The 19,892-nt window shown below is 46.5% G+C and overlaps 1 protein-coding gene across 2 annotated transcripts in view; it reads left to right on the forward strand.

Annotated features, from left to right (window-relative positions):
• The window catches only part of usp32 (ubiquitin specific peptidase 32), a 48,667-nt gene that overhangs the window by 21,039 nt on the left and 7,736 nt on the right, over positions 1–19,892 (forward strand). The window contains exons 5-27 of one of the 2 annotated variants that reach the window (XM_076282126.1): positions 67–226; positions 5,345–5,476; positions 5,971–6,078; positions 7,014–7,129; positions 7,866–7,928; positions 8,092–8,175; positions 8,387–8,448; positions 8,853–8,955; positions 9,333–9,546; positions 10,003–10,181; positions 10,988–11,128; positions 11,869–12,028; positions 13,399–13,553; positions 13,978–14,059; positions 14,264–14,338; positions 15,033–15,171; positions 15,713–15,818; positions 16,357–16,530; positions 17,094–17,268; positions 17,667–17,818; positions 18,060–18,171; positions 18,380–18,579; positions 19,367–19,551. In XM_076282126.1, the coding sequence (XP_076138241.1) occupies positions 67–226; positions 5,345–5,476; positions 5,971–6,078; positions 7,014–7,129; positions 7,866–7,928; positions 8,092–8,175; positions 8,387–8,448; positions 8,853–8,955; positions 9,333–9,546; positions 10,003–10,181; positions 10,988–11,128; positions 11,869–12,028; positions 13,399–13,553; positions 13,978–14,059; positions 14,264–14,338; positions 15,033–15,171; positions 15,713–15,818; positions 16,357–16,530; positions 17,094–17,268; positions 17,667–17,818; positions 18,060–18,171; positions 18,380–18,579; positions 19,367–19,551 (3,077 nt within the window). The remainder of the gene's footprint in view (positions 1–66; positions 227–5,344; positions 5,477–5,970; positions 6,079–7,013; positions 7,130–7,865; positions 7,929–8,091; positions 8,176–8,386; positions 8,449–8,852; positions 8,956–9,332; positions 9,547–10,002; positions 10,182–10,987; positions 11,129–11,868; positions 12,029–13,398; positions 13,554–13,977; positions 14,060–14,263; positions 14,339–15,032; positions 15,172–15,712; positions 15,819–16,356; positions 16,531–17,093; positions 17,269–17,666; positions 17,819–18,059; positions 18,172–18,379; positions 18,580–19,366; positions 19,552–19,892) is intronic. The other variant, XM_076282128.1, reaches the window with a different exon arrangement.

Genomic DNA, 19,892 nt, shown 5'->3' on the forward strand with positions numbered 1-19,892 from the left:
TCTCTCTCTTTGTCTTTTTCTCGGTTGGTCTTATTGTCTTTTGTGTTGGGTTCCTGCCTCTGCCAGGGAGAGAAAGTCCATTACGAGCGCTTCAGGAACTGGCTGCTCCAGAACAAAGAGGCTTTCACCTTCTCACGCTGGCTACTGTCCGCAGGCGTATGCGTCACCCTGACCGACGACAGCGACACACCCACCTTCTACCAGACCCTGGCCGGGGTCACACACTGTGAGTGGCAACACTACACACTATACACAAAAGTACACAAACACACAAACACACACTCATAAAACAAACACACACACATACCCACACACCATAGAGAGGGTGTAAATATGTTCTGGATGTTGTCAGCTGCTAGGGTAGATTTACTCACACACTATCTCTCTGTCTCTCTCATTCACACACACACACACACACACACACACACACACATACACATAAACATACACACATACACACTCTCTCTCTTTCTGCCTCATAGACTCACATACTTATGCATGAAAGCACATTGTGAATAGCTACAGTACACCACCCACCTCTGCTTCTCTCCAAGCCATGAATCATCTTGACCACACACACACACACACACACACACACACAAAGACACACACATATACACACACACACACACACACACACACACACACACACACACACACACACACAGACTTCCCTTTTGCCCTCAGAGATCCCACCCCACAAGAGGCTCAGCAGTCGGGACGTCTGATCTCTCATCTCATCTCATTACCCACGTGTTAATGCAGAAGTCTTCCTCATTAGCACAGAGAGAGAGAGAGAGAGAGCGATGGAGGGATAGAGAGGGGGTGGAGAGAGAGGGGGATGGAGGGAGAGAGTGAGTAGGATGGAGGAGAAGGAGGGCTGCTGATCTGTTTATGGTGCATGCATACCAATGCAGGAATAGCTTCTCGTCTCAACTCCCAACCAAATTGATTTTGTGAAGGCTGCAGGACTTTATCCCCCATTTTGTCGCTGTCACCAGCCGGAGTGCCAATGGTGATTATTCTGAGACGAGAAAAGAGTCATTAGTGACGTGGAACAGAAACTAGCCCAGCTGCTCACACACACACACACACACTCTCTCTCTCACACACACACACACACACACACACACACACACACACACACACACACACACACACACACACACACACCCTGCCATGAAGACAAATGGGCTGTTGCAGATGTCTGTACACGTGCAGTGACTGAGTGACGGTTGCAGCCCCTTCTAGTCACTCTTCTTGCCCCCCCCCCCCCCTTTGACAGACGCAAGGCATTAGCAGTAACCCCCACCCACACCCCACCACCACCACCTTCACCACTCTGGTGCGCAGGAGCACTGCTCGCCATGAGCTAATTACAAGTGACACAGCCACACTTAGCACCCCACACGCCACGCCTCTCACCCGCCATCCCTGCTGGGTGGGAGGGACGTCTTCACAGCTGCCAGCCGCTGCCTATTCTACTTTAGCCACACACACACACACACACACACACACACACACACACACACACACACACACACCACACACCACACACCACACACACACATATAGAGGCTCCCCCACCCGTACTCCCCACCCCAGGCCACTCTTGTGTAGAGGGAGGGAAAGAGAGAGAGAGAGAGAGAGAGAGAGATCACTCTTCTCTCTTCCTTGTCCTCAGTCTTTTTTATGAATGTATTAATTGCACAGCCTGTGTAATGTGCTGTAACATGTTGCAAGAGTAGTGTGAAGCGCTGGCTGTAAGTAGGTCTGACTTGCTCACAGCATTTCAGACATGCAGTCCTGGTTACTGAAGAAAAAACAAAAACTGGGACTTCCACTACAGTGGATCCCCAAAGGCATTAAGGCTCTGCATTTAAATCGTGTGGAAAAGGAATTGTTGCACCTCGCTACATCAATCCAGACACGTCTGCTTTCCCTAGATGTGCTTCATTACGTTCAGCTTATTCAATTAAACACTCTGAGTCAGATCTGCACAGGTTCAGTTCTGGATGTTGTGCTCTGTTCTTCTCTTTCATTTCCATTTGACATCTTGGACATGATCGCCTTGCAACGTTTTGAGTATCGCTGTATCATGATGGCATCCTTATCGTAGGTCATGTATAGCCATGTATAGCATGTATTGTGAGTCACTCGGAGATTCCCACGGCTACTTGTTTATCCTCTATGTTTACTGCACTTAAGCTCTGAAGTGTCCACAACCCCCCCCTGTGCCGCCAAGGCCCCAACAATATGCCAAAGAGGAGATAAGACAAAAAGGCAATTGCTTACACAAATGCCCAGGTAAATTTAGCCTGGGTTTGTTTTGTCAATCGAGGACATATACGTGGAAGGATCCTGTCTCGAGACCAATCAGGGAGAGAACCTGAGACGGGGTGTGTAATCTGCTGCCCGCGGTCCAGCTTATCCTCTTAGCGCAGCGAGAGAGAAGGCTGTGGGGCGTGCCGGCGGGTGTGAGGTGTGCATGCTCTGTCAAGGTGTGTGTGTGTGGATGGATGTACAGTAGGTGTATGTGGGGGTGTGGATGTGTGTGTGTGTTTGTGCATGTCTGAGTCTGGGCACTTTCCAGAAAATGCCTAGCCATGACTCCTTACCTACCACCTGTGGAGTCATGGTCCATATGACACAGGATGATGTTGGCGTAGTTACGACGGAGAAGCGTTATGGGGACAGCTGGTGAAATCCTCAGATACAGAGAAGGGATAGAGTCGTGACCCAACGCTGGGCTTGTTTTTGTTTTCCTTTCCGGCTTGTTTGTTTATTTGTTTGTTTTGATTTTCCTACCTTGATCGGAAAACCGCGTGGAGTCTACTATGGTACACGCCACTTCTAGCGACGAGACCCTTGATGTTTACAGTGGAATATGGTATGGTTCCTCTGTTGCCACTCTGACAGAGTAGCACCTCTAGGTGGGTATAGGCATCTCTTTGACATGAACTGCAGTTGACAGACTCACTCACAGTATATCTGTGTAGGTCTTTTGCATCTTGTGTACGTCTGAATTCTGGAACATGCCACTCTTGTTGCATCAGACAAGAAAGAAACTGCTTAGACATTTTTCGGACAAGCCTTTTTTGTCATTTGATGACTTAGAAGAGTGACACATGACTGACACACAACAGTATGTTGTTCCTTAACGCTACTTGAAAACTAAGAATTTCTTTTTCTGTGAAATTGTTTCTCCTCCAGTCAACCTTTTCAAAGAACTAAAAAAAAAAAGCAGAACTTTTATTTTACAGACACCCAAACCTATCAGAGTGTAAGTGAATGTTGATGGCCGGGCTTTGATACACGGCGAGTTTTGCTTTCTGAAACAGCCCTGTTATTTCGGTTGTGCCGTGGGCATGCTGCAGTCTACGTATGGTTGAGCCTGTCAGGTTTTCAAAGCAGACAGAGATGGAGACAGATGAGCAGAAACGAATGGGCAGAAGCTCATCGCTTGATTGCAGCGGCGGAGCCCCCTGCTCTGGGGGTGGATGTCATGTTTGATAACTTCAAGGTACGTGTGTGCTGAACGTCGACCCCTCCAGAGGCAGTGTTGCCAAGCTGCATCAGACAGCCAGAAAAGAGAGAAGTCTTTAGCGTATCGCCGAGTGGTGTGTGAGGCACTCTGAATGGCAACCGGTGAACGATGGTCTTGCACTGATCCATACTGTAGGTAATGAGTTTTATAGATCAGTAGTCACTCGCCGCTGCACCCGGTCATGAATAATGCCCAACTAGATAAGACCGCTCTTATTTTGCCCAGCTTGGCTTTTATCGCTGAGCTAATCATTGCGTGTTCTCTCCGACCGCAGTCATCTATTACCCTTAGCAGCTGACGGTATTAAACACACATTTATTGGAGTTTCACTAATATTGGGAAAAGCTAAAGGGAGAACAGGCAAGTGGTTAAGTATTTGTTGGAGGATGAGTTGAAGGCATACTAACCCTGTGGATGGAGAGGGACATTAAGTGTGTCGTGTCTGCTTGTAGGATGTAAACCGGCTCCTTTATTCTATGTGCTTGTCAATTATTCATGGGCCTCATATCATTTCTGAACTGCGCTCTCTCTCTCTCTCTCTCTCCTCGCTCCTCACTGGGCTCTCTCTCTCTCTCTCTCTCTCTCTCTCTCTCTCTCTCTCTCTCTCTCTCTCTCTCCCTCCCTCCCTCCCTCCCTCACACTCTCTCTCTCTCTCTCTCTCTCTCTCTCTCTCCCTCACTCTCTTACTCTCACTCTCACTCCTAACACCATCGCTAAAATAACAGTCTGAATCATTGATTTTGTGCTTCCTGGTCAGCCAGTGCAGCTGTAGTTTTTGAACCTTTGGATTCCTTTTCTTCTACTTCTTCCTCTGTCTTTTTTTTCCTTCACTCTCCCAGCCCCCTTGTCCCTCTCTCTCAGGTTTAAGTCCTTCAGTATAATACAGAGAGAGAGAATATGATAGTATATAGTGATAGGAAACCTCCAAGGAAGCAAGCATCTACATTTGCACATTTCCAACATATTTCACTTGCTGGTGTAATCACTGAGGTGTTTTTTTACCCTTCACCAAGGTCAGTCCAGACTCTGAACATGAAGCTCTTGGCCATGAGTGGTGAAGTGGTGGGAAAGTCCTGGGCAATCCCCTCAACCTTTCACTGAAACACATAGACACCTCCTCCTCAATAAGCCTCCCAGCCATTTGCCCTTACACCTTTTACACAGCTAACACCAGAGACTCCCGAGATGGCTCATACAAAATGACCTCATCTTTATTCATTTGTGTTTTTTTGGTCTGTTTGTTTGTGTACTGAAACCCACGTGATTTGTGTCTGTGTTTTGACACTTACTCTGTGCGTTTATGACTCAAATGTTTGGGAGGGAACTGTTGCAGTGCCTTGCAATCCTATTAGGCCTAATCTGAGGATTACGGTGATGAAAGGGTAGTCGACCAAAGGGCTTCTTAACCTCCCCACTCCACTCCATGCTCTATATAGTGCTCCTCACTGGGCATTTAGAGTTGAGTCAGGGTTTCACCTAGCTGAGCCGCTGCCCTCAAACCTATTATATAACAGCCCGTAGGATGTCAGCAAGATGGAACAAATATTTTGCTGTCTGGAAATGCCTTAGTATTCTCTTTTTTGAGTGAAAGGTTGTGCAGGAAAACACACACACACACACACACACACACACACACACACAGACAGACGCTCATACATTGTTATTGGTAATGACTCATCTTGGCCCTCTGCTGCGGCTAGCAGAAACACAGGGCCCAGTCTTTTTCTACTAAAGGAGGCCAGGCTGGAAGTCGGTAATCATGTTTTCAATCCATCTTTCTCCTTCCTGCCCCTGCAGTAGAAGAATCAGACATCATCGATTTGGAGAAGCGCTACTGGCTACTGAAGGCTCAATCGCGGACGGGTCGCTTCGACTTGGAAACCTTTGTCCCACTGGTCTCACCTCCCATCCACGCGTCTCTCGGTGAAGGTAATGAAATATGCATGGGGCCAGGGCTTGAAAGGGGGGAAGCTGCCCTCCGGACAGACTTCCCTCATGTTCACATTAATAGGTCCTGGCAGTCCACGGACAAACAGGCAGTCATAACATACAGTTGGGCAGCTCATATTGAGGTGGGGAGCATTTTTATCATAATCATATTTTTTTTTACTGAATTCATTGGGTGTTCATGTACTGATTGGCAGGTAAAAAGTGTTCTACTGCAAAAATTTGTAGTTCTCTGTTATTCTACAAAGAAGGGAAATCTTGTACAACATACTTTTCAAGGACCAGAAAAAAGTGCTCAGTCATTTTCGACTTTCTTATACACAGTGCTTTGTTCCACCTTTTTCCATTATTTCAGAATCTCATCTCTGGAAGATTACGATCGAGGAATAATTGGATTCTCTAGGTTAACATTTTCCTCCAACGTGTTTTTTTTTATTATTCTTTTTTTGGTTCTTTTGTCTTCTCTGTTCTGGCAGGCCTGTTCCACGCCTTTGATGAGAACCGGGACAATCACATCGACTTCAAGGAGATCTCGTGCGGCCTGTCTGCCTGCTGTAGAGGGCCTGTGGCCGAGAGACAGAAGTGTAAGCCCCCCCCCCCCCCCCCACACACACACACACACACACACACACACACACACACACACACACACACACACACACACACACACACACACACACACACACACACACACACACACACACACACACCACCCCATGCGTTTGAAGAGAAGGCTGCTTAGTGCAGCACCACATCCCTTTATAATGCTCAGACTTTAGCTCTGTGTGTGTGTGTGTGTGTGTGTGTGTGTGTGTGTGTGTGTGTGTGTGTGTGTGTGTGTGTGTGTGTGTGTGTGTGTGTGTGTGTGTGTGTGTGTGTGTGTGTGTGTGTGTGTGTGGGTATGTGCAAGGCTTCTTATCTCATTTATCACATTTTAGCAGATACGCACATGCTGTGTGGTCAGTGACATTTAAATAACAGATGGTGTAATATTATTAGAATCAGTGGAGTGATACTGGAATAGAAAGTTAGCTAATTTAGTTAATAGTTAGTTTATTTCAGACAGTTGGCCATATCTTCTCATTGACAATTACTTGACAAGTTTTTTTATTTATTTTACTTTATTATTATTATTAACGCTTTGTTTAACCAGGGTAATCACATTGAGACAGAAGTCTCCTTTATGAGTGAGCCCTAGTCAAGAGAGGCTGCAGGTAGAAGGTATACGAAGCCACATACCACTTAAAAACAAAATACTGATAGGAAGTAAACAGAATCAGAAGAAATTGATCTATGGCAAAGACAATCTAAAGGCAAACACAGTGATAACTTAAAAACACTTCCCTCAATCCAACAATCTTTTAAATCAATAAGTGGAATGAGTAAGTCAAGTCAAGTAAACATATAAGACTCTATTTCACTCATCTTTTGCTATTTTGAATAATGTCTTTTTCTCTCTCTTGGTCTCTCTCTCTCTCTCTCTCTCTCCTTCTTTCTCTACTTCTCTTGCAAACCCCAGTCTGTTTCAAGGTGTTTGATGTGGACCGCGATGGTGTCCTGTCCAGACAAGAGGTCCACGAGATGGTGGTGGCCCTACTGGAGGTGTGGAAGGACAACCGCACGGACACCCTGCCTGTAAGTGGCACATGGGCGGAGGAGCACGAGCAGGGTGCAGTGGGGGGGGGGGGGGGGGGGCAGGGCGGAGGTGGCGGCTATGCAGCCCTCCTGGACAAATCTCATTACTCTCACACAGCAGCACAGTGTTCCTGGATCCAAGTCATTTATTAGTCAGCAGTGCAGCTGTCTGAACTACGCAGTTCTTTTATTTTATCTATTTATTTATTTATTTTTATTTTTTTCTAAAGCAACAACCTAAAACCAATTCCTGTGTTGCATAAGCTATGCACAACATTTCAGACACTCATGCCATTATCTTCAAAGTAGGTTTTTTTTTATTATTATTCCTCTGAAGTACTTGGCAAGACCTCTCAAATGGCACTTTTTTGAGCTTTTTAGGATTTTAATTACTTGTGGAAGTAAATCTGCAGTCTCTCTGCCTCTCTGTTTCCAACAGAAACTAACACTCACCCACTCTCTCGCTCTTTCTATCCCACTCTCTCTCTCTCTCTCTCTCTCTCTCACGCTCTCTCTCTCGCTCTCTCTTTCTCTCTGTCGAGCTTGGCTTCAGAAGGCAGTGTGCGAAATTGATGTTCCCCCTGGGGGTTGAAGTGGATTGTGTACACGATGATGAGGAAATAATCTTCTTTTATGAAGCCTGCCTAGAACAACTTAACTGTCAGTACGGCGGGCTCATTTAGTTTTTATTGACTGGTTGTGGTTTCATCTGCTCCCCTCCTTCTCATCTTCCCAGGAACTGCTCGCCAACGTGTCGGACATAGTCGAGGGGATTCTGAAGATGCACGACACCACCAAGGTGATTGCCGTCAAAAAAACATCATCGATTCATACTTTTATCATTTCTATGTTCTAGAAATTGTACTCTTTTACTTGATTAATCCTCAGTGTGAAGTCGGTTGTGCCACCAACTCTTGTAGTTCGTCTTTTCACTGACGTTCTCCATTGCTGTGCTCTTGCAGATGGGCCACTTGACCCTGGAGGACTACCAGATCTGGAGTGTGAAAAGCGCCCTTGCCAATGAGTTCCTCAACCTGCTGTTTCAGGTCTGATATCCTTCACACAAGGCTGTTTACAGATGAATGCACAGTTTATATAAATAATAAATAGTACCAGTTGTAAGTCATAATAAAATGGTAATCCTTTCGCATTTTCTTTCATCACCTGTAGCGTGACATGTTATTGTCAGATAATAAGTGATTTTGCACACGTTTGATCTTGATCTTCACATTCCTGTCCTTGTCATGAAACCCACAGGTGTGTCACATAGTGCTGGGTCTGAGACCAGCCGCTCCTGAGGAGGAGGGCCAGATCATCAGGTACGCTGTCCTCTCACGCTCCCTCTCAATCTCTACATCTCCGATCTTTTCCATTCATCAACCCATCGAGGGTTCAACTCTCAACAGCCCCGTCACTGTCGTTGTCTAGTCCAAACCTCTGACATGAAAATCTGACCAGTAACACAATGTGAAAACACTGCAGATGTTCTAGCTGCTATGCAAAATACCAGTATGTCAGTTTTACGTCTGTGAACGTTCATGCAATGGAATCATTTGTTCTCAGAAGCCATAGTGGTCATTCGGCCTAAATCCCTTTGTCCCTGAAATGAACAAGAGTCCTCCTGACGTCCAAGTAGGCTGACCGGGCAGCCTGGTAGCCATGTAATGTGATTGTGCTGGTGAGCGTGCCGGGCTGACGTGGGTGTGTGATGTGCTCTGTCCAGGGGCTGGCTGGAGAGGGAGAGCAGGCACGGGCTGCAGGCGGGACAGAACTGGTTCCTCATCTCCATGCAGTGGTGGCAGCAGTGGAAAGACTACGTCAAATATGTGAGTCAGTAAGGGCAAGAGAGAGGAGTGTAGGCGGTGATATAGTATGATGGAGAAATTGTGCCCCCACCCTCTCTCTCTCTCTCTCTCTCTCACTCTCACTCTCACTCTCACTCTCACTCTCACTCTCACTCTCACTCTCTCACTCTCTGTGTTTCATCATATTTAGGGACTAAACATCCATTCAGATGCTGAATTTTAAACTAGCATGGAGGAGATATTGTTTCTCTCTCTCACTCACTCTCTCGTATTTAAGGTTTGAACATGGCTTCAGTTACTATGACGTTAATCATCATGGGAATGCATTTCTGTGGTGGTCTTCAGTGAATATGTGGGAAGCTCCTTTCATTTCATGTTTTTTTTTTGTTCTCTCTCAGGACAACAGGGCCATTGTGGTGGAGCAGCCGTCCATCGTGGGCGCGGGCAGGAGGAGCCCCCAGTCGTGCGCCAGCGCGGAGCCCGCCTCCACGGCCACCTCGCGGGTGGGCTACAGCAACGGCGGCGGGGTCACCCGCTCGTCCAGCTCCTCGGAGGACAAGTCGTCCGACAACATCTCCAGCGCGTCCGAGGCCGCCGAGAGCCCCAACACTAGTGAGTGGGCGGTGGAGGGTTAGAGGCCTAGAGGGTTGTGTGTCTCCATTAAAGACCTCAGCTTTGTGTTTGAGTGGATGCCATTAGCAGACATGCTTTGTCCAGATTCAAACCATACATGCCCCAGAGATACGTTCCCCCACAGGATTTCACTGCAGGGGTTTTGTGCAGTGCAAAAAATTGTGGAATTTGGGGGGATAAGAAGTGTCTGGAAGTATTTTGGGATATTCATGTGTCTGAGTCTGTCTTTATTTCCCTTATTTACCACGACAAGCTGAAAGGCAGTATTAAGTCGTCAGGGCTTAGTCATAAGTCTCTTCTTTCACCTGGTTTCTACAGCTTTTTACAGAAAATGACTGGTGTCATCACTATTTTGAGTGTGTGAAATAGTTGTACGTTCCCTCATCTATGAGCTGCCATGGTCATCACGGCTGTCTGATGTCACTTCCTTCTCAGGTCTCATCCCGCACATGAGCTCCTCGGCCACGGAGCTGTGCTTCGCGCGTCAGCACAACGCCTCGGACAACAACAACCAGTGCTTCTCCAGTGCCAACGGACACCTGCCCACAAACCTCACCTCACAGAGACCCGGGGCCATCGACAACCAGCCGCTAGTCCTCACCGAGCCCATGAAGGTGTGTGCGTGTGCGTCAGCATAATTGCCATCACAAAGCACATCAGCAGAGTAGCACTTTTACTTCGAGGGCTGTCACAATTGGTGCCATAGCTGTTGTGTGAGAACTTTTTAAGCCCCTTTAAAGATACGCAAGACTGCTTATAGGATGAGGTGTTCACAAGAAGAATAGCGCAGCTACAGGCAGACACGCAGTAAAGCTCGTCTGACTCTGAATGAGGAGCTCACGTCTTATGCAGAGTCAAGAGTCAGGCTCAGCGGCAGCTTTGACCCAGTGGAACAGCACAACAGCGCTGGGTTATTTTGGTCCTGTCAGGGAGATGTCATGCAGTCTCAGGGCCAACTCTGATTTGCACCAGACACTTCCAAACTTATACCACACCACCCCCCCCCCTCTATCTACCTCTCTCTCCCTCCCTCCTTCCCTCTCTCTCTTTCCCTCCCTCTCTCCTTCTCTCTTCCTCTGCCCCTCCCAGTCGGTGTGTTGCTCTTGTCAGTTATCTCCAAAGAGCCAGAGCGGCCGGTGCATTAGATGAGGCCTTATCTCGGACATCTGAGAAGGCCAAAGTGTCCCCCCTCCTCTCACTCTCTGCTCTCTACCTCCTCCCTCGCTTTCTCCAACACAGCGCGCACAGGCACCTCTGGATGAGTTGTTTGGAGCTTTCTAAATAAAATTGCATTGAATTGAAAATAAATGAATTGAAGGCTGTCTCTTTCTCTCTTTCTCTCTTTCTCTCACTATTTCTGTCCTCCTCTGTCTGTCTGTCCTCTGTCCACCTCTCCCTGCCCTCGTCTCCCTCCCAACAGGCTCCAACACTCACCGTGGAGGGTGGGCGGCTCAAAAGGTCCCCGCCGCTGACCGTGGGCCGGGACTTTGAGACCGTTCCAGAGCCTGTGTGGAGAGCGCTATACCACTGGTACGGTGCCAACCTCAGCCTGCCACGACCGGTACGTCGACACACAAACACGCACACACATATACACATATACACACATGGTCATTAAATGTTTAATTAAAGAACCCATTTGGTCAAATACATTACCAAAGCACAATAACATGAAGATCAGTGGTGTTGGCAAGCTTAGTAGGCCATCAGTTGTGTGCAATTGCCCTAATGGTTAGAACTAATTGGAGCTTTAGTGAGCTACATTTAGCCCTGTGGTTTAGTGATGTGTTATGCTCCTGCAGGTAGGCCTTATATTAACCTTTCAGACCGCTTTTGGCTTTGGCCTGATTAGACTGGGTTGTTTATAGAATCAGATTGGTTTTGTATAAAGGTCTTCATACACTCTCATGCATGCATACTAGCTAGAGATTACATACTAACTGTTAGCAAACAATCACAGTCTTTCACTCAAAACAGCAGCGCTGATGCATAGCTGTCGTGAGTCTTGATCTTGAGCCTTTTTTTTTTCATGAGGCATCATTATGTGCTTGTAATTATGAAGTGTTAATGATCTCTGATACTGATGGACAGTATCTGTTTACATTCATGTCCTGATATGAAAGTTGCTGTGTGTTATCCTTTTGAGAAATCCAGTCACCTTGGATCAGAGGCTGAGTCATAGTCGCAGCAGTAAAAATCGCACCTGAACATTTTGAAGCTTATTCAGAGACTGACGACAAACCAAAAGCAGAGCATGTGCTTGACTCTGCCATGGTGCTCACTCCTGCATCTCCCCCACAGGTCATCCAGCACTCCAAGACGGGCCATCCGGAGCTGGAGCTCTTCCCCCGTTACCTGCTCTTCCTGCGGCAGCAGCCGGCCACGCGCACCCCCCAGTCCAACATCTGGGTGAACATGGGTATGACCAGCCTGCGCATGTTCCCCGAACACATACCCCGAGGTAACGTAAGCCTGCAGCAAGAAGGAGGCCCTGCCCACCTCCTCATCTTCGTCCTCCTCCACCTCGTCTTCCTCCTGCTCCTCTCCTTCGCTGAAAAACCCCAGTGCTCCTAATCATCTAAAACTGCTCCTGACTGGACCTGCTGAGCAAGTCGCCCTGGAGCTCTGACCAGTGCCCCCACCTAACCCGCCCAACCCCCACGCCACCAAATGGGTTGATTAAAAATGCACAACCGTAAATGTGATCCCGGCCGTCCATTGCTGTCCACACGAGTGCCTGACCGACATCCAGCCGCTGTCATCTCTGCAACCGTCACTTTAAAGTTGACATCTGAGCTTTCAGGTCACATGCAGTGTGGTAAACAAGAGAGAACGAAGGGGGGGGGGGCAGAGAGAGAGAGAGAGGGAAAGAGAGAGAGAGATCTGGGTCGCTCCAGCTAAATTGAATAGTGCTGTTCTGGGCCCACTGTGTATGCTGTGTATGTGGGTAGACAGCATTAGAGGTCCAGAATTGATCTGATTTTAGGAGCTATCTGGATGCCTGGTGGCCGTGAGACATTGTAGGAAGGGCGCTCAGTTCCCTGTGCTATCTCTTCCTCTCTTTTCCCCCTGTTTCTTCCACATCTCTCTTTGTCTCTCTTCTGTTCACTCTTTCTTTCTCTCTTTTTCCCCTGTTTATCTGTTCTCTCTCTCTCTCTTCCGCTCACTCTTTCCCCTCTCTTTCTTTTTCCCCTGTTAATCTCTGTTCTCTCCCTCCCTCCCTCCTCTCCTCTCTGTTTGCTACACTGTCATCAGAATTGATAGAGGTGCACTGAAAGGATGCCAGCTCAGGGTGGTCCTTACCTCTCAGAGCTCAGAGTAGAGCAGAGCAGAGTAGAGGCACAACAGCAGTGTGGGGTGACTCTTCTCCTTCGCTCTCATTTGTGTCTGTGGCCCAATCAAGCATAGCCAGCTGGTGTTCTTCCGGTGACTAATATTGATCATTTGTGTTCCAATCATCCTCCCCACCGAGTTGATTCATTCTTACCTTTTGCCCTTTCTTGCTGCTACCTTACAACTAATCCTCAGCTTTGGAAAAATGCAAACAATATCCTGATTTTTCTGCTGTGCTTTTTTGTGATTCAAATGTGAAAAATATATATTTTTTAAATACTGTCCTAGATTATATATAGTTTTAGTCTATAAGTGATTTTCAGTGGGTTTGTTCATCCCAATCCATTGGCAAGCCCTTTGTCTCAGCATGCGTAGAAAAACTCCTCTACGTGCAGTCTGTTCCATCGACTTCTTTCCTAAAGGAACATGACAAATGTTTGGCTCTTCCTGCTGCCCTCCCTCCCTCCCTCCCTCCCCACCCTGGGTTCCTCCCTGCAGGTAACGTGCCGTCCCCTAATGCCCCCCTGAAGCGGGTGCTGGCCTACACAGGCTGCTTCAGCCGGATGGGCACCATCAAGGACATCCACGAGTACCTGTCTCAGCGGCTGCGCATCAAGGACGAGGACATGCGACTCTGGCTGTACAACAGCGAGGTGCGGTCCTTCTGCAGCCTGGACAGAGCAACTGACTGGACACTCACAGAGTGTAGAACTAACTGATTGACCTGGTTTCCATTATTGATTGATATACTGATTGATTTTGACAAAAATTAGCATATGTATGGCATTCGATTATAATATATGTTTTTCATATGTATAACTTGTGGAATTGAATCCAAGGCATTTTAATTAAAATGACAAAACTTAAAAGCGCAAAGCCCTATGGCTTATTAGGTACCCTTATGTCGGTTCTTCACAAGCCCTTAAAGGACGGTTTGATAAGAGACAGATCTGTCACTGTGTAAATTGGGGGCATTGGGGGTCATAAAGCCCAAATGAAATTCCACCCGGCATGAAAGTCTGACTCTGATGAGGGGAGACTTAACGGCCGAATGCATTTTTCATGTGTGCAAAACAGAATTACCTCACCCTCTTGGACGACGAGGATCACACACTAGAGAGTCTGAAGATTCCAGACGAGCAGCACTTAGTAATTGAAGGTTTGCCCATCACTCCTTTTATCGCCGTCATGTGGATTAATTAACGTTTTATCTCCAGCAAACGGAGGCTTGTGGAGCTCAGGAGATAATACGTCAAATCTAGCATAAAACAAGAATGAATGATTATGTTTTTTGTTAAGGGGAAGTATAATGGGAGTGCTGAGGAATGAACTGTTAAAAGAAATATAATCTCTTTCCTTCCAGTTCGAAACAAAGATATGAGCTGGCCTGAGGAAATGTCGTTCATTGCCAACAGCAGTAAAATCGACCGTCACAAAGGTAATGCCCCTGTGATATTTCAACACTGCAGGAAGTAGGCCTATCATTGTAACAGCAAATCTCTGCTCTCTTGATCATTTGACCAAAAGGCTAACCTCTAAAATGCTTGTCCTTTTCCTGCACCATGTAAAACTGACCTGATAAAAGCAGAAGGTATGCTAATGCCTAACTGTTCCTCTAGCACAATTTGTAGAATTAATAACTATTAGATAATGGGTCATTCAGCTGGGTCAGCTTGTTCTGAGTGAGTAGTGTTTTTAGGAGTTCAGCAATTAGAAAGCAGATGTGACCTTGAATGCCCCGTAGTTCAGTAACACCCCCAGGTTGTAAAAATTGTGAAATCACGGCAGTGTTGGCACACACAACACGCTGACGCCAATGTGTGTAATCTGTGATCTGTGAAAGTTCAGCGACTCTCAGACTCCCTGAACAGTGGCAGCACGTACTGCTAACATATTGATGCCATAAATCAACAAATTGATCTTCAATGTGTGGATTGTGTAATTTCCACAAGGTGTGTGTGTGTGTGTGTGTGTTATAGGTAAGCACTGGTGGTCATATGCGTATAGGCAGCATTTTCTTTCCTCCTTTCGCAGCTGCCCGTTAGACAAGCCTTTAGTGAAGAGCCTCATCCTCATCTTCCACTTCCTCTTTTTCCTCCTGCTCATCTTGCTCTTCGTCTCGCTTCTTTCAGTCCCCACAGAGAAGGGTGCCACGGGCCTGAGTAACCTGGGCAACACATGCTTCATGAACTCCAGCATCCAGTGTGTGAGCAACACCAAGCCCCTCACGGACTACTTCATCTCAGGGAGGCACCTCTACGAGCTCAACAGGTCAGAGGTCAAGCATCAGTCCAGCTTTCACCAGCCCCCTGATATAAGCTGTGTGCATTCTATTACATATATGTAAAAAAAACTATAACTATAACTAAAACTATAAGTAGAAGGTCAGGTGTTGAAATGAGTGCTGCACAGTGTCCCTGTGACCTCAGATTTAGGTATGTCTGAAGTAGTTCTGTTTAGTGAGCATGCATCAAAATGACCTGAAGAGCTCCATGCATCCATCAGTAACATACAGAGTGCATACAAAATAATGTCTAAACATCTAAAAATATATATAGATGCATTATTGCAGAAAAAACGGCCTAAAATACCTCAATGCCCAAAACCTTTGCACAATACTGTACATTAGTGCTTCCTCTTACAAAATATTTTGTTTTGTCATTGACTTGTCATTTGATTAATGGGAAGTGATTATGGATAAGAGTTGAATAGACAAAAAGAGGAGAGAAGTGGCCTATTCCCATATGAAAGAGCAGAGTGGTGTGCTCAGCAGATCTGAGTGTGACCGCTGTGCTGTGCTCTGTCTGCACAGGACCAATCCCATTGGAATGCGCGGTCACATGGCCAAGTGCTACGGGGATTTGGTGCAGGAGCTGTGGAGTGGAACGCAGAAGAATGTGGCGCCCCTAAAGCTCAGGGTAAAGAAGTTAAACTCTTAACACCTCTATCTCTCTCTCTATCTCTATCTCTATCTATCTATCCACACGCTATTCAAAGGTATCCATATTGGCTCATTTTTGACAGGAAAGCTATTTTAGCTGTTTTTAAGTCTTGTAGGTCTACGATAGATGAATTGTATGTGAATGTTGTTTGCCTATTTAGGTTTGGTAAAATAAAATGAGCATTGCAGTGGATCATGCTTTTTACAAGCTAATAAACAATCTTCCAGCTTTTAAAAAAAAATGTGATATGGAGCTTTGGTGACAGTTTGCGTAGTTGAAGATTTGGGTAAGATCTAATTGGTCATCCTGCATCACTGATATGGAAAGGTTACACTTGATAAATGAAAGTCTGATTCTGTTTTTAAATGTCAAAGCCTTTCTGTATCTCTCTCTCTCTCTCTCTCTCTCTCTCTCTCTCTCTCTCTCTCTCTCTCTCTCTCTCTCTCTTTCTAGGATTAGTGTATTTAATCACCAAACATTTGTCTTTTCCCCCTCTCGCCCTTTGTTTATCTAGTGGACGATAGCGAAGTACGCTCCACGATTCAACGGCTTTCAACAGCAGGACTCCCAAGAGCTGCTGGCCTTCCTGCTGGACGGCCTCCACGAGGACCTGAACCGCGTCCACGAGAAGCCCTACGTGGAGCTCAAGGACAGCGACATGCGGCCCGACTGCGAAGTGGCCACAGAGGTCAGTGGTGTAGTATCCCACAATGCATCTTGCCATCGCAGAGATCAGCAGTGCAGGGTTTAAAGTTCTCAGGCACTGTGTCTGGAACTCAAGCGTGGCCCGACCTGTTTCAGAATTAAAAATTGGGGGGGGGGGGGGGTTGTCCTGTCCTATCTGAGTAAAGGCAAAAAGCCCAAAAATATACCGTGAAAAAGATTAGAAAATCGATAATGATCTATGACTTTGAACATTTTCTAATAACTCTAACTGATTTCTTTAAGCCCTGGTAGTGTACCCACAATGCATTTGGCCATGTCAGGCTTTTGGTGCAAATCATGTAAGCACAGAGAGTGGGGTTAATAGCATGATTGCTGGGGCTCAGGGAAAATCTGTGCCAGGCTACTTAGAAAGATATTGATGTCCTACTGGTAATGAAATGAAGGGGGAAACGAGGCAGCGAGATGCCATCCATCAGGCAGTGAAATCCCCATCCTCCTGAGAGACAATAAGGTGAAGCCGCTTGGTTTAGCCGGAGCAGGATTGATGCTCCGCAGGGATGTTCTGACGCTGTCATGCTCACACAGGCGTGGGATAACCATCTGAGGAGGAACCGCTCCATCGTGGTGGACTTGTTCCATGGTCAGCTCAAGTCCCAGGTCAAGTGTAAGACGTGCGGCCACATCAGCGCCCGATTCGATCCCTTCAACTTCCTGTCCCTACCTTTGCCTATGGACAGCTCCATGCACTTAGAGATCACAGGTGAGGAGCATCGGTCAACATGCTGATACTTGCACATCACTAAAAACTGTATGAACTCTCCTGTATAGTGTTTTTTGGGAAATGGACATTGATAATCTGATAATGACATTTTGAGCAATCAATGAGATGAATGTTCGTGAAACACAATGGCTAGATTAGCCACGTATTTTATTGAAGGTGATGTGTACTGTCAAAGCATGAACATGCCTCATGTATTGTTGTTTTATGACAAGAAATAACAATACACAAAAACAATAATTTCTCGTGATGTGTATAAAAATAGGATGTAAATAGATCCTTAAAAAGGGGAACACGGAGTCCACTTCCCTTTCACGTGTTGGACGTGAACACAAACTCACCGTGGTGTTCTCGTTTTTATTTCTGCTGCTGCTGCACAGCGATCAAGCTGGACGGCTCGACGCCCGTGCGATACGGGCTGCGTCTCAACATGGACGAGAAGTACACGGGCCTGAAGAAGCAGCTGAGCGAGCTGTGCGGACTCAAGCCAGAACAGATCCTGCTGGCCGAGGTCCACAACTCCAACATCAGGGTAGGCAGAGCTCCCTCTAGAGGTGTAGACTGGTACTCCTGTCTTTGTGTATGCGTATGGTGCAGGGATATGATTAGAGCATATCAGTATGCTAGCACAGAGCTTGGACTAACCAAGACCTTTTAAAAGTGCTGAGTAGTGAATGTAGTACAGCCAAATAAAACTGCTGAAGTCTTTCTTTGGATTGGTGTAGACATTTTTATGTATAACCATTTTATGCTTGTTTGTGTTTTTGGTGCAGAACTTTCCACAGGACAATCAGAAGGTGCGCTTGTCTGTGAACGGCTTCCTCTGTGCATTTGAGATCCCGGTACCAGGATCACCTACCTCTGTCACCTCCCCAACACAATCAGGTGAGAGCAGTCGTAGTGATGTGTCTCTGTCCATTGATATCTTATAGTTGTCTTCCCTTTCAATAGCCCAGTCACTAAAGTGTATGTGTGTGTAATATGTGTGTCTGCAATGTGTGTGTGTGTGTGTGTGTGTGTGTGTGTGTGTGTGTGTGTGTGTGTGTGTGTGTGTGTGTGTGTGTGATCTGTGTCCATGGGTACCTCTTTGCAGAAAGCACACCCACGGCCAATGGGACAGCAGCCAACGGTCACATTGGGAAACCCAGCCTGATCCCCAACGGAATACCAAGCACGGCGGTGGTACCATGCTCCCCGGAGAAACCCCTTGCCAATGGAATTCCCAATGGACACGCCGTGCCAGTCCAGGACAGCCCCTTCATCGGTTACATCATCGCTATGCACAGGAAGATGGTGAGCCTCAAGCAAGGCATTGTGGGAAATACTTTGAGAGGGGTAAAGGTTATAAAGGGTTTTCGCTGTAGCCAAGGTGTTAGCTATGGGGGGATATAATGTACAGTAAGCTTAGGATTAGGAACAGAGCTAAAAGGAATACACGTAGACAGAGGGATGACGTCATATAGATAGCCATATAACTGAAGTGGAATCTGATTTAATATGTGTACTTTTGGTATGTATAGATTCATATATTCTTTGCTAAAGGACAATTTAACTTGAAAATATTTGTTCGTTGTTCTCTCAAAACCTCTAATGATAAAACATGTTCAAAAGTAGCAGGTTTTATACCCTTAGACACTGTGTACATACTTTGAGGTGGACTTGAGGTGGAAGTACCTCCTGCTGGTCCCTGGGGTCAACTGAATAATCTGCTTTCCATAGAGTATATCCATTCTGTGATCTGAAGGAAAGCTAAAATGAGATATAGTCCTACAACTTATAGTATGTATTTATTTTCATTAGGCTATTGATTGAATTGATATTAATGTAGTCTTACCACTTTTTAATTGTTTACTGTTAAATGTAACTATTGTATTGTTGTTATTTGTATGTCGCTTTGGACAAAAGTGTCTGCTAAATACCATAACCATAACTCCAGTCTTGCCTCCAACTCAGCAGTCTCTGGCCAGGGCCAAAAGGAAAATGAATGGTGGCAGCCCACCTGAAACGTGACTCAGCAGCAGCGCACTGAAGTGTGACTCAGCAGTATTTGTGTATATGTGTGTGTGTCCTCCCCCTCCAGATGCGGACGGAGTTGTACTTCCTGTCTTCTCAGAAGAACCGGCCCAGTCTGTTCGGCATGCCGCTGATCGTGCCCTGCACGGTGCACACCAGCAAGAAGGACCTGTACGACGCCGTGTGGATCCAGGTCTCCCGGCTGGCCAGCCCACTGCCCCCACAGGAGGCCAGCAACCACGCACAGGACTGGTAAGATCCCACAACTCCCCACCACTACCACCATCGCAACTCTACTCATAGGACCAAGAACTGGACCCTTATTATATGGACCATAATACAATATGCTGCTAGAGGTTCATCACATTTAAATAAGATTCATCAGAAATGACCAAGACCCCGTTTACACGAGCATGTGTATTTTTATAAACGAAGACATTTCCCTACGTTTGAGCCTTTCATTTAGACGCAAACGGAGAATTCGCCCTGTAAAACGGTTATCCAAAAAAACTCCGGCCAAAGTGTTTTTTTTGGAAAACTCCGTTTATGCGTTTGGTTCTAAACTGTGGTAAACGTCACAGTATGCGACAGAA

Source organism: Alosa pseudoharengus, unplaced genomic scaffold, assembly GCF_046254945.1.
Source record: "Alosa pseudoharengus isolate Yale_2024_CS ecotype anadromous, Long Island Sound unplaced genomic scaffold, YU_APseudo_1.1 YU_APseudo_1.1_scf_13, whole genome shotgun sequence".
In the NCBI taxonomy this organism is placed as follows: Eukaryota; Metazoa; Chordata; class Actinopteri; order Clupeiformes; family Clupeidae; genus Alosa; species Alosa pseudoharengus.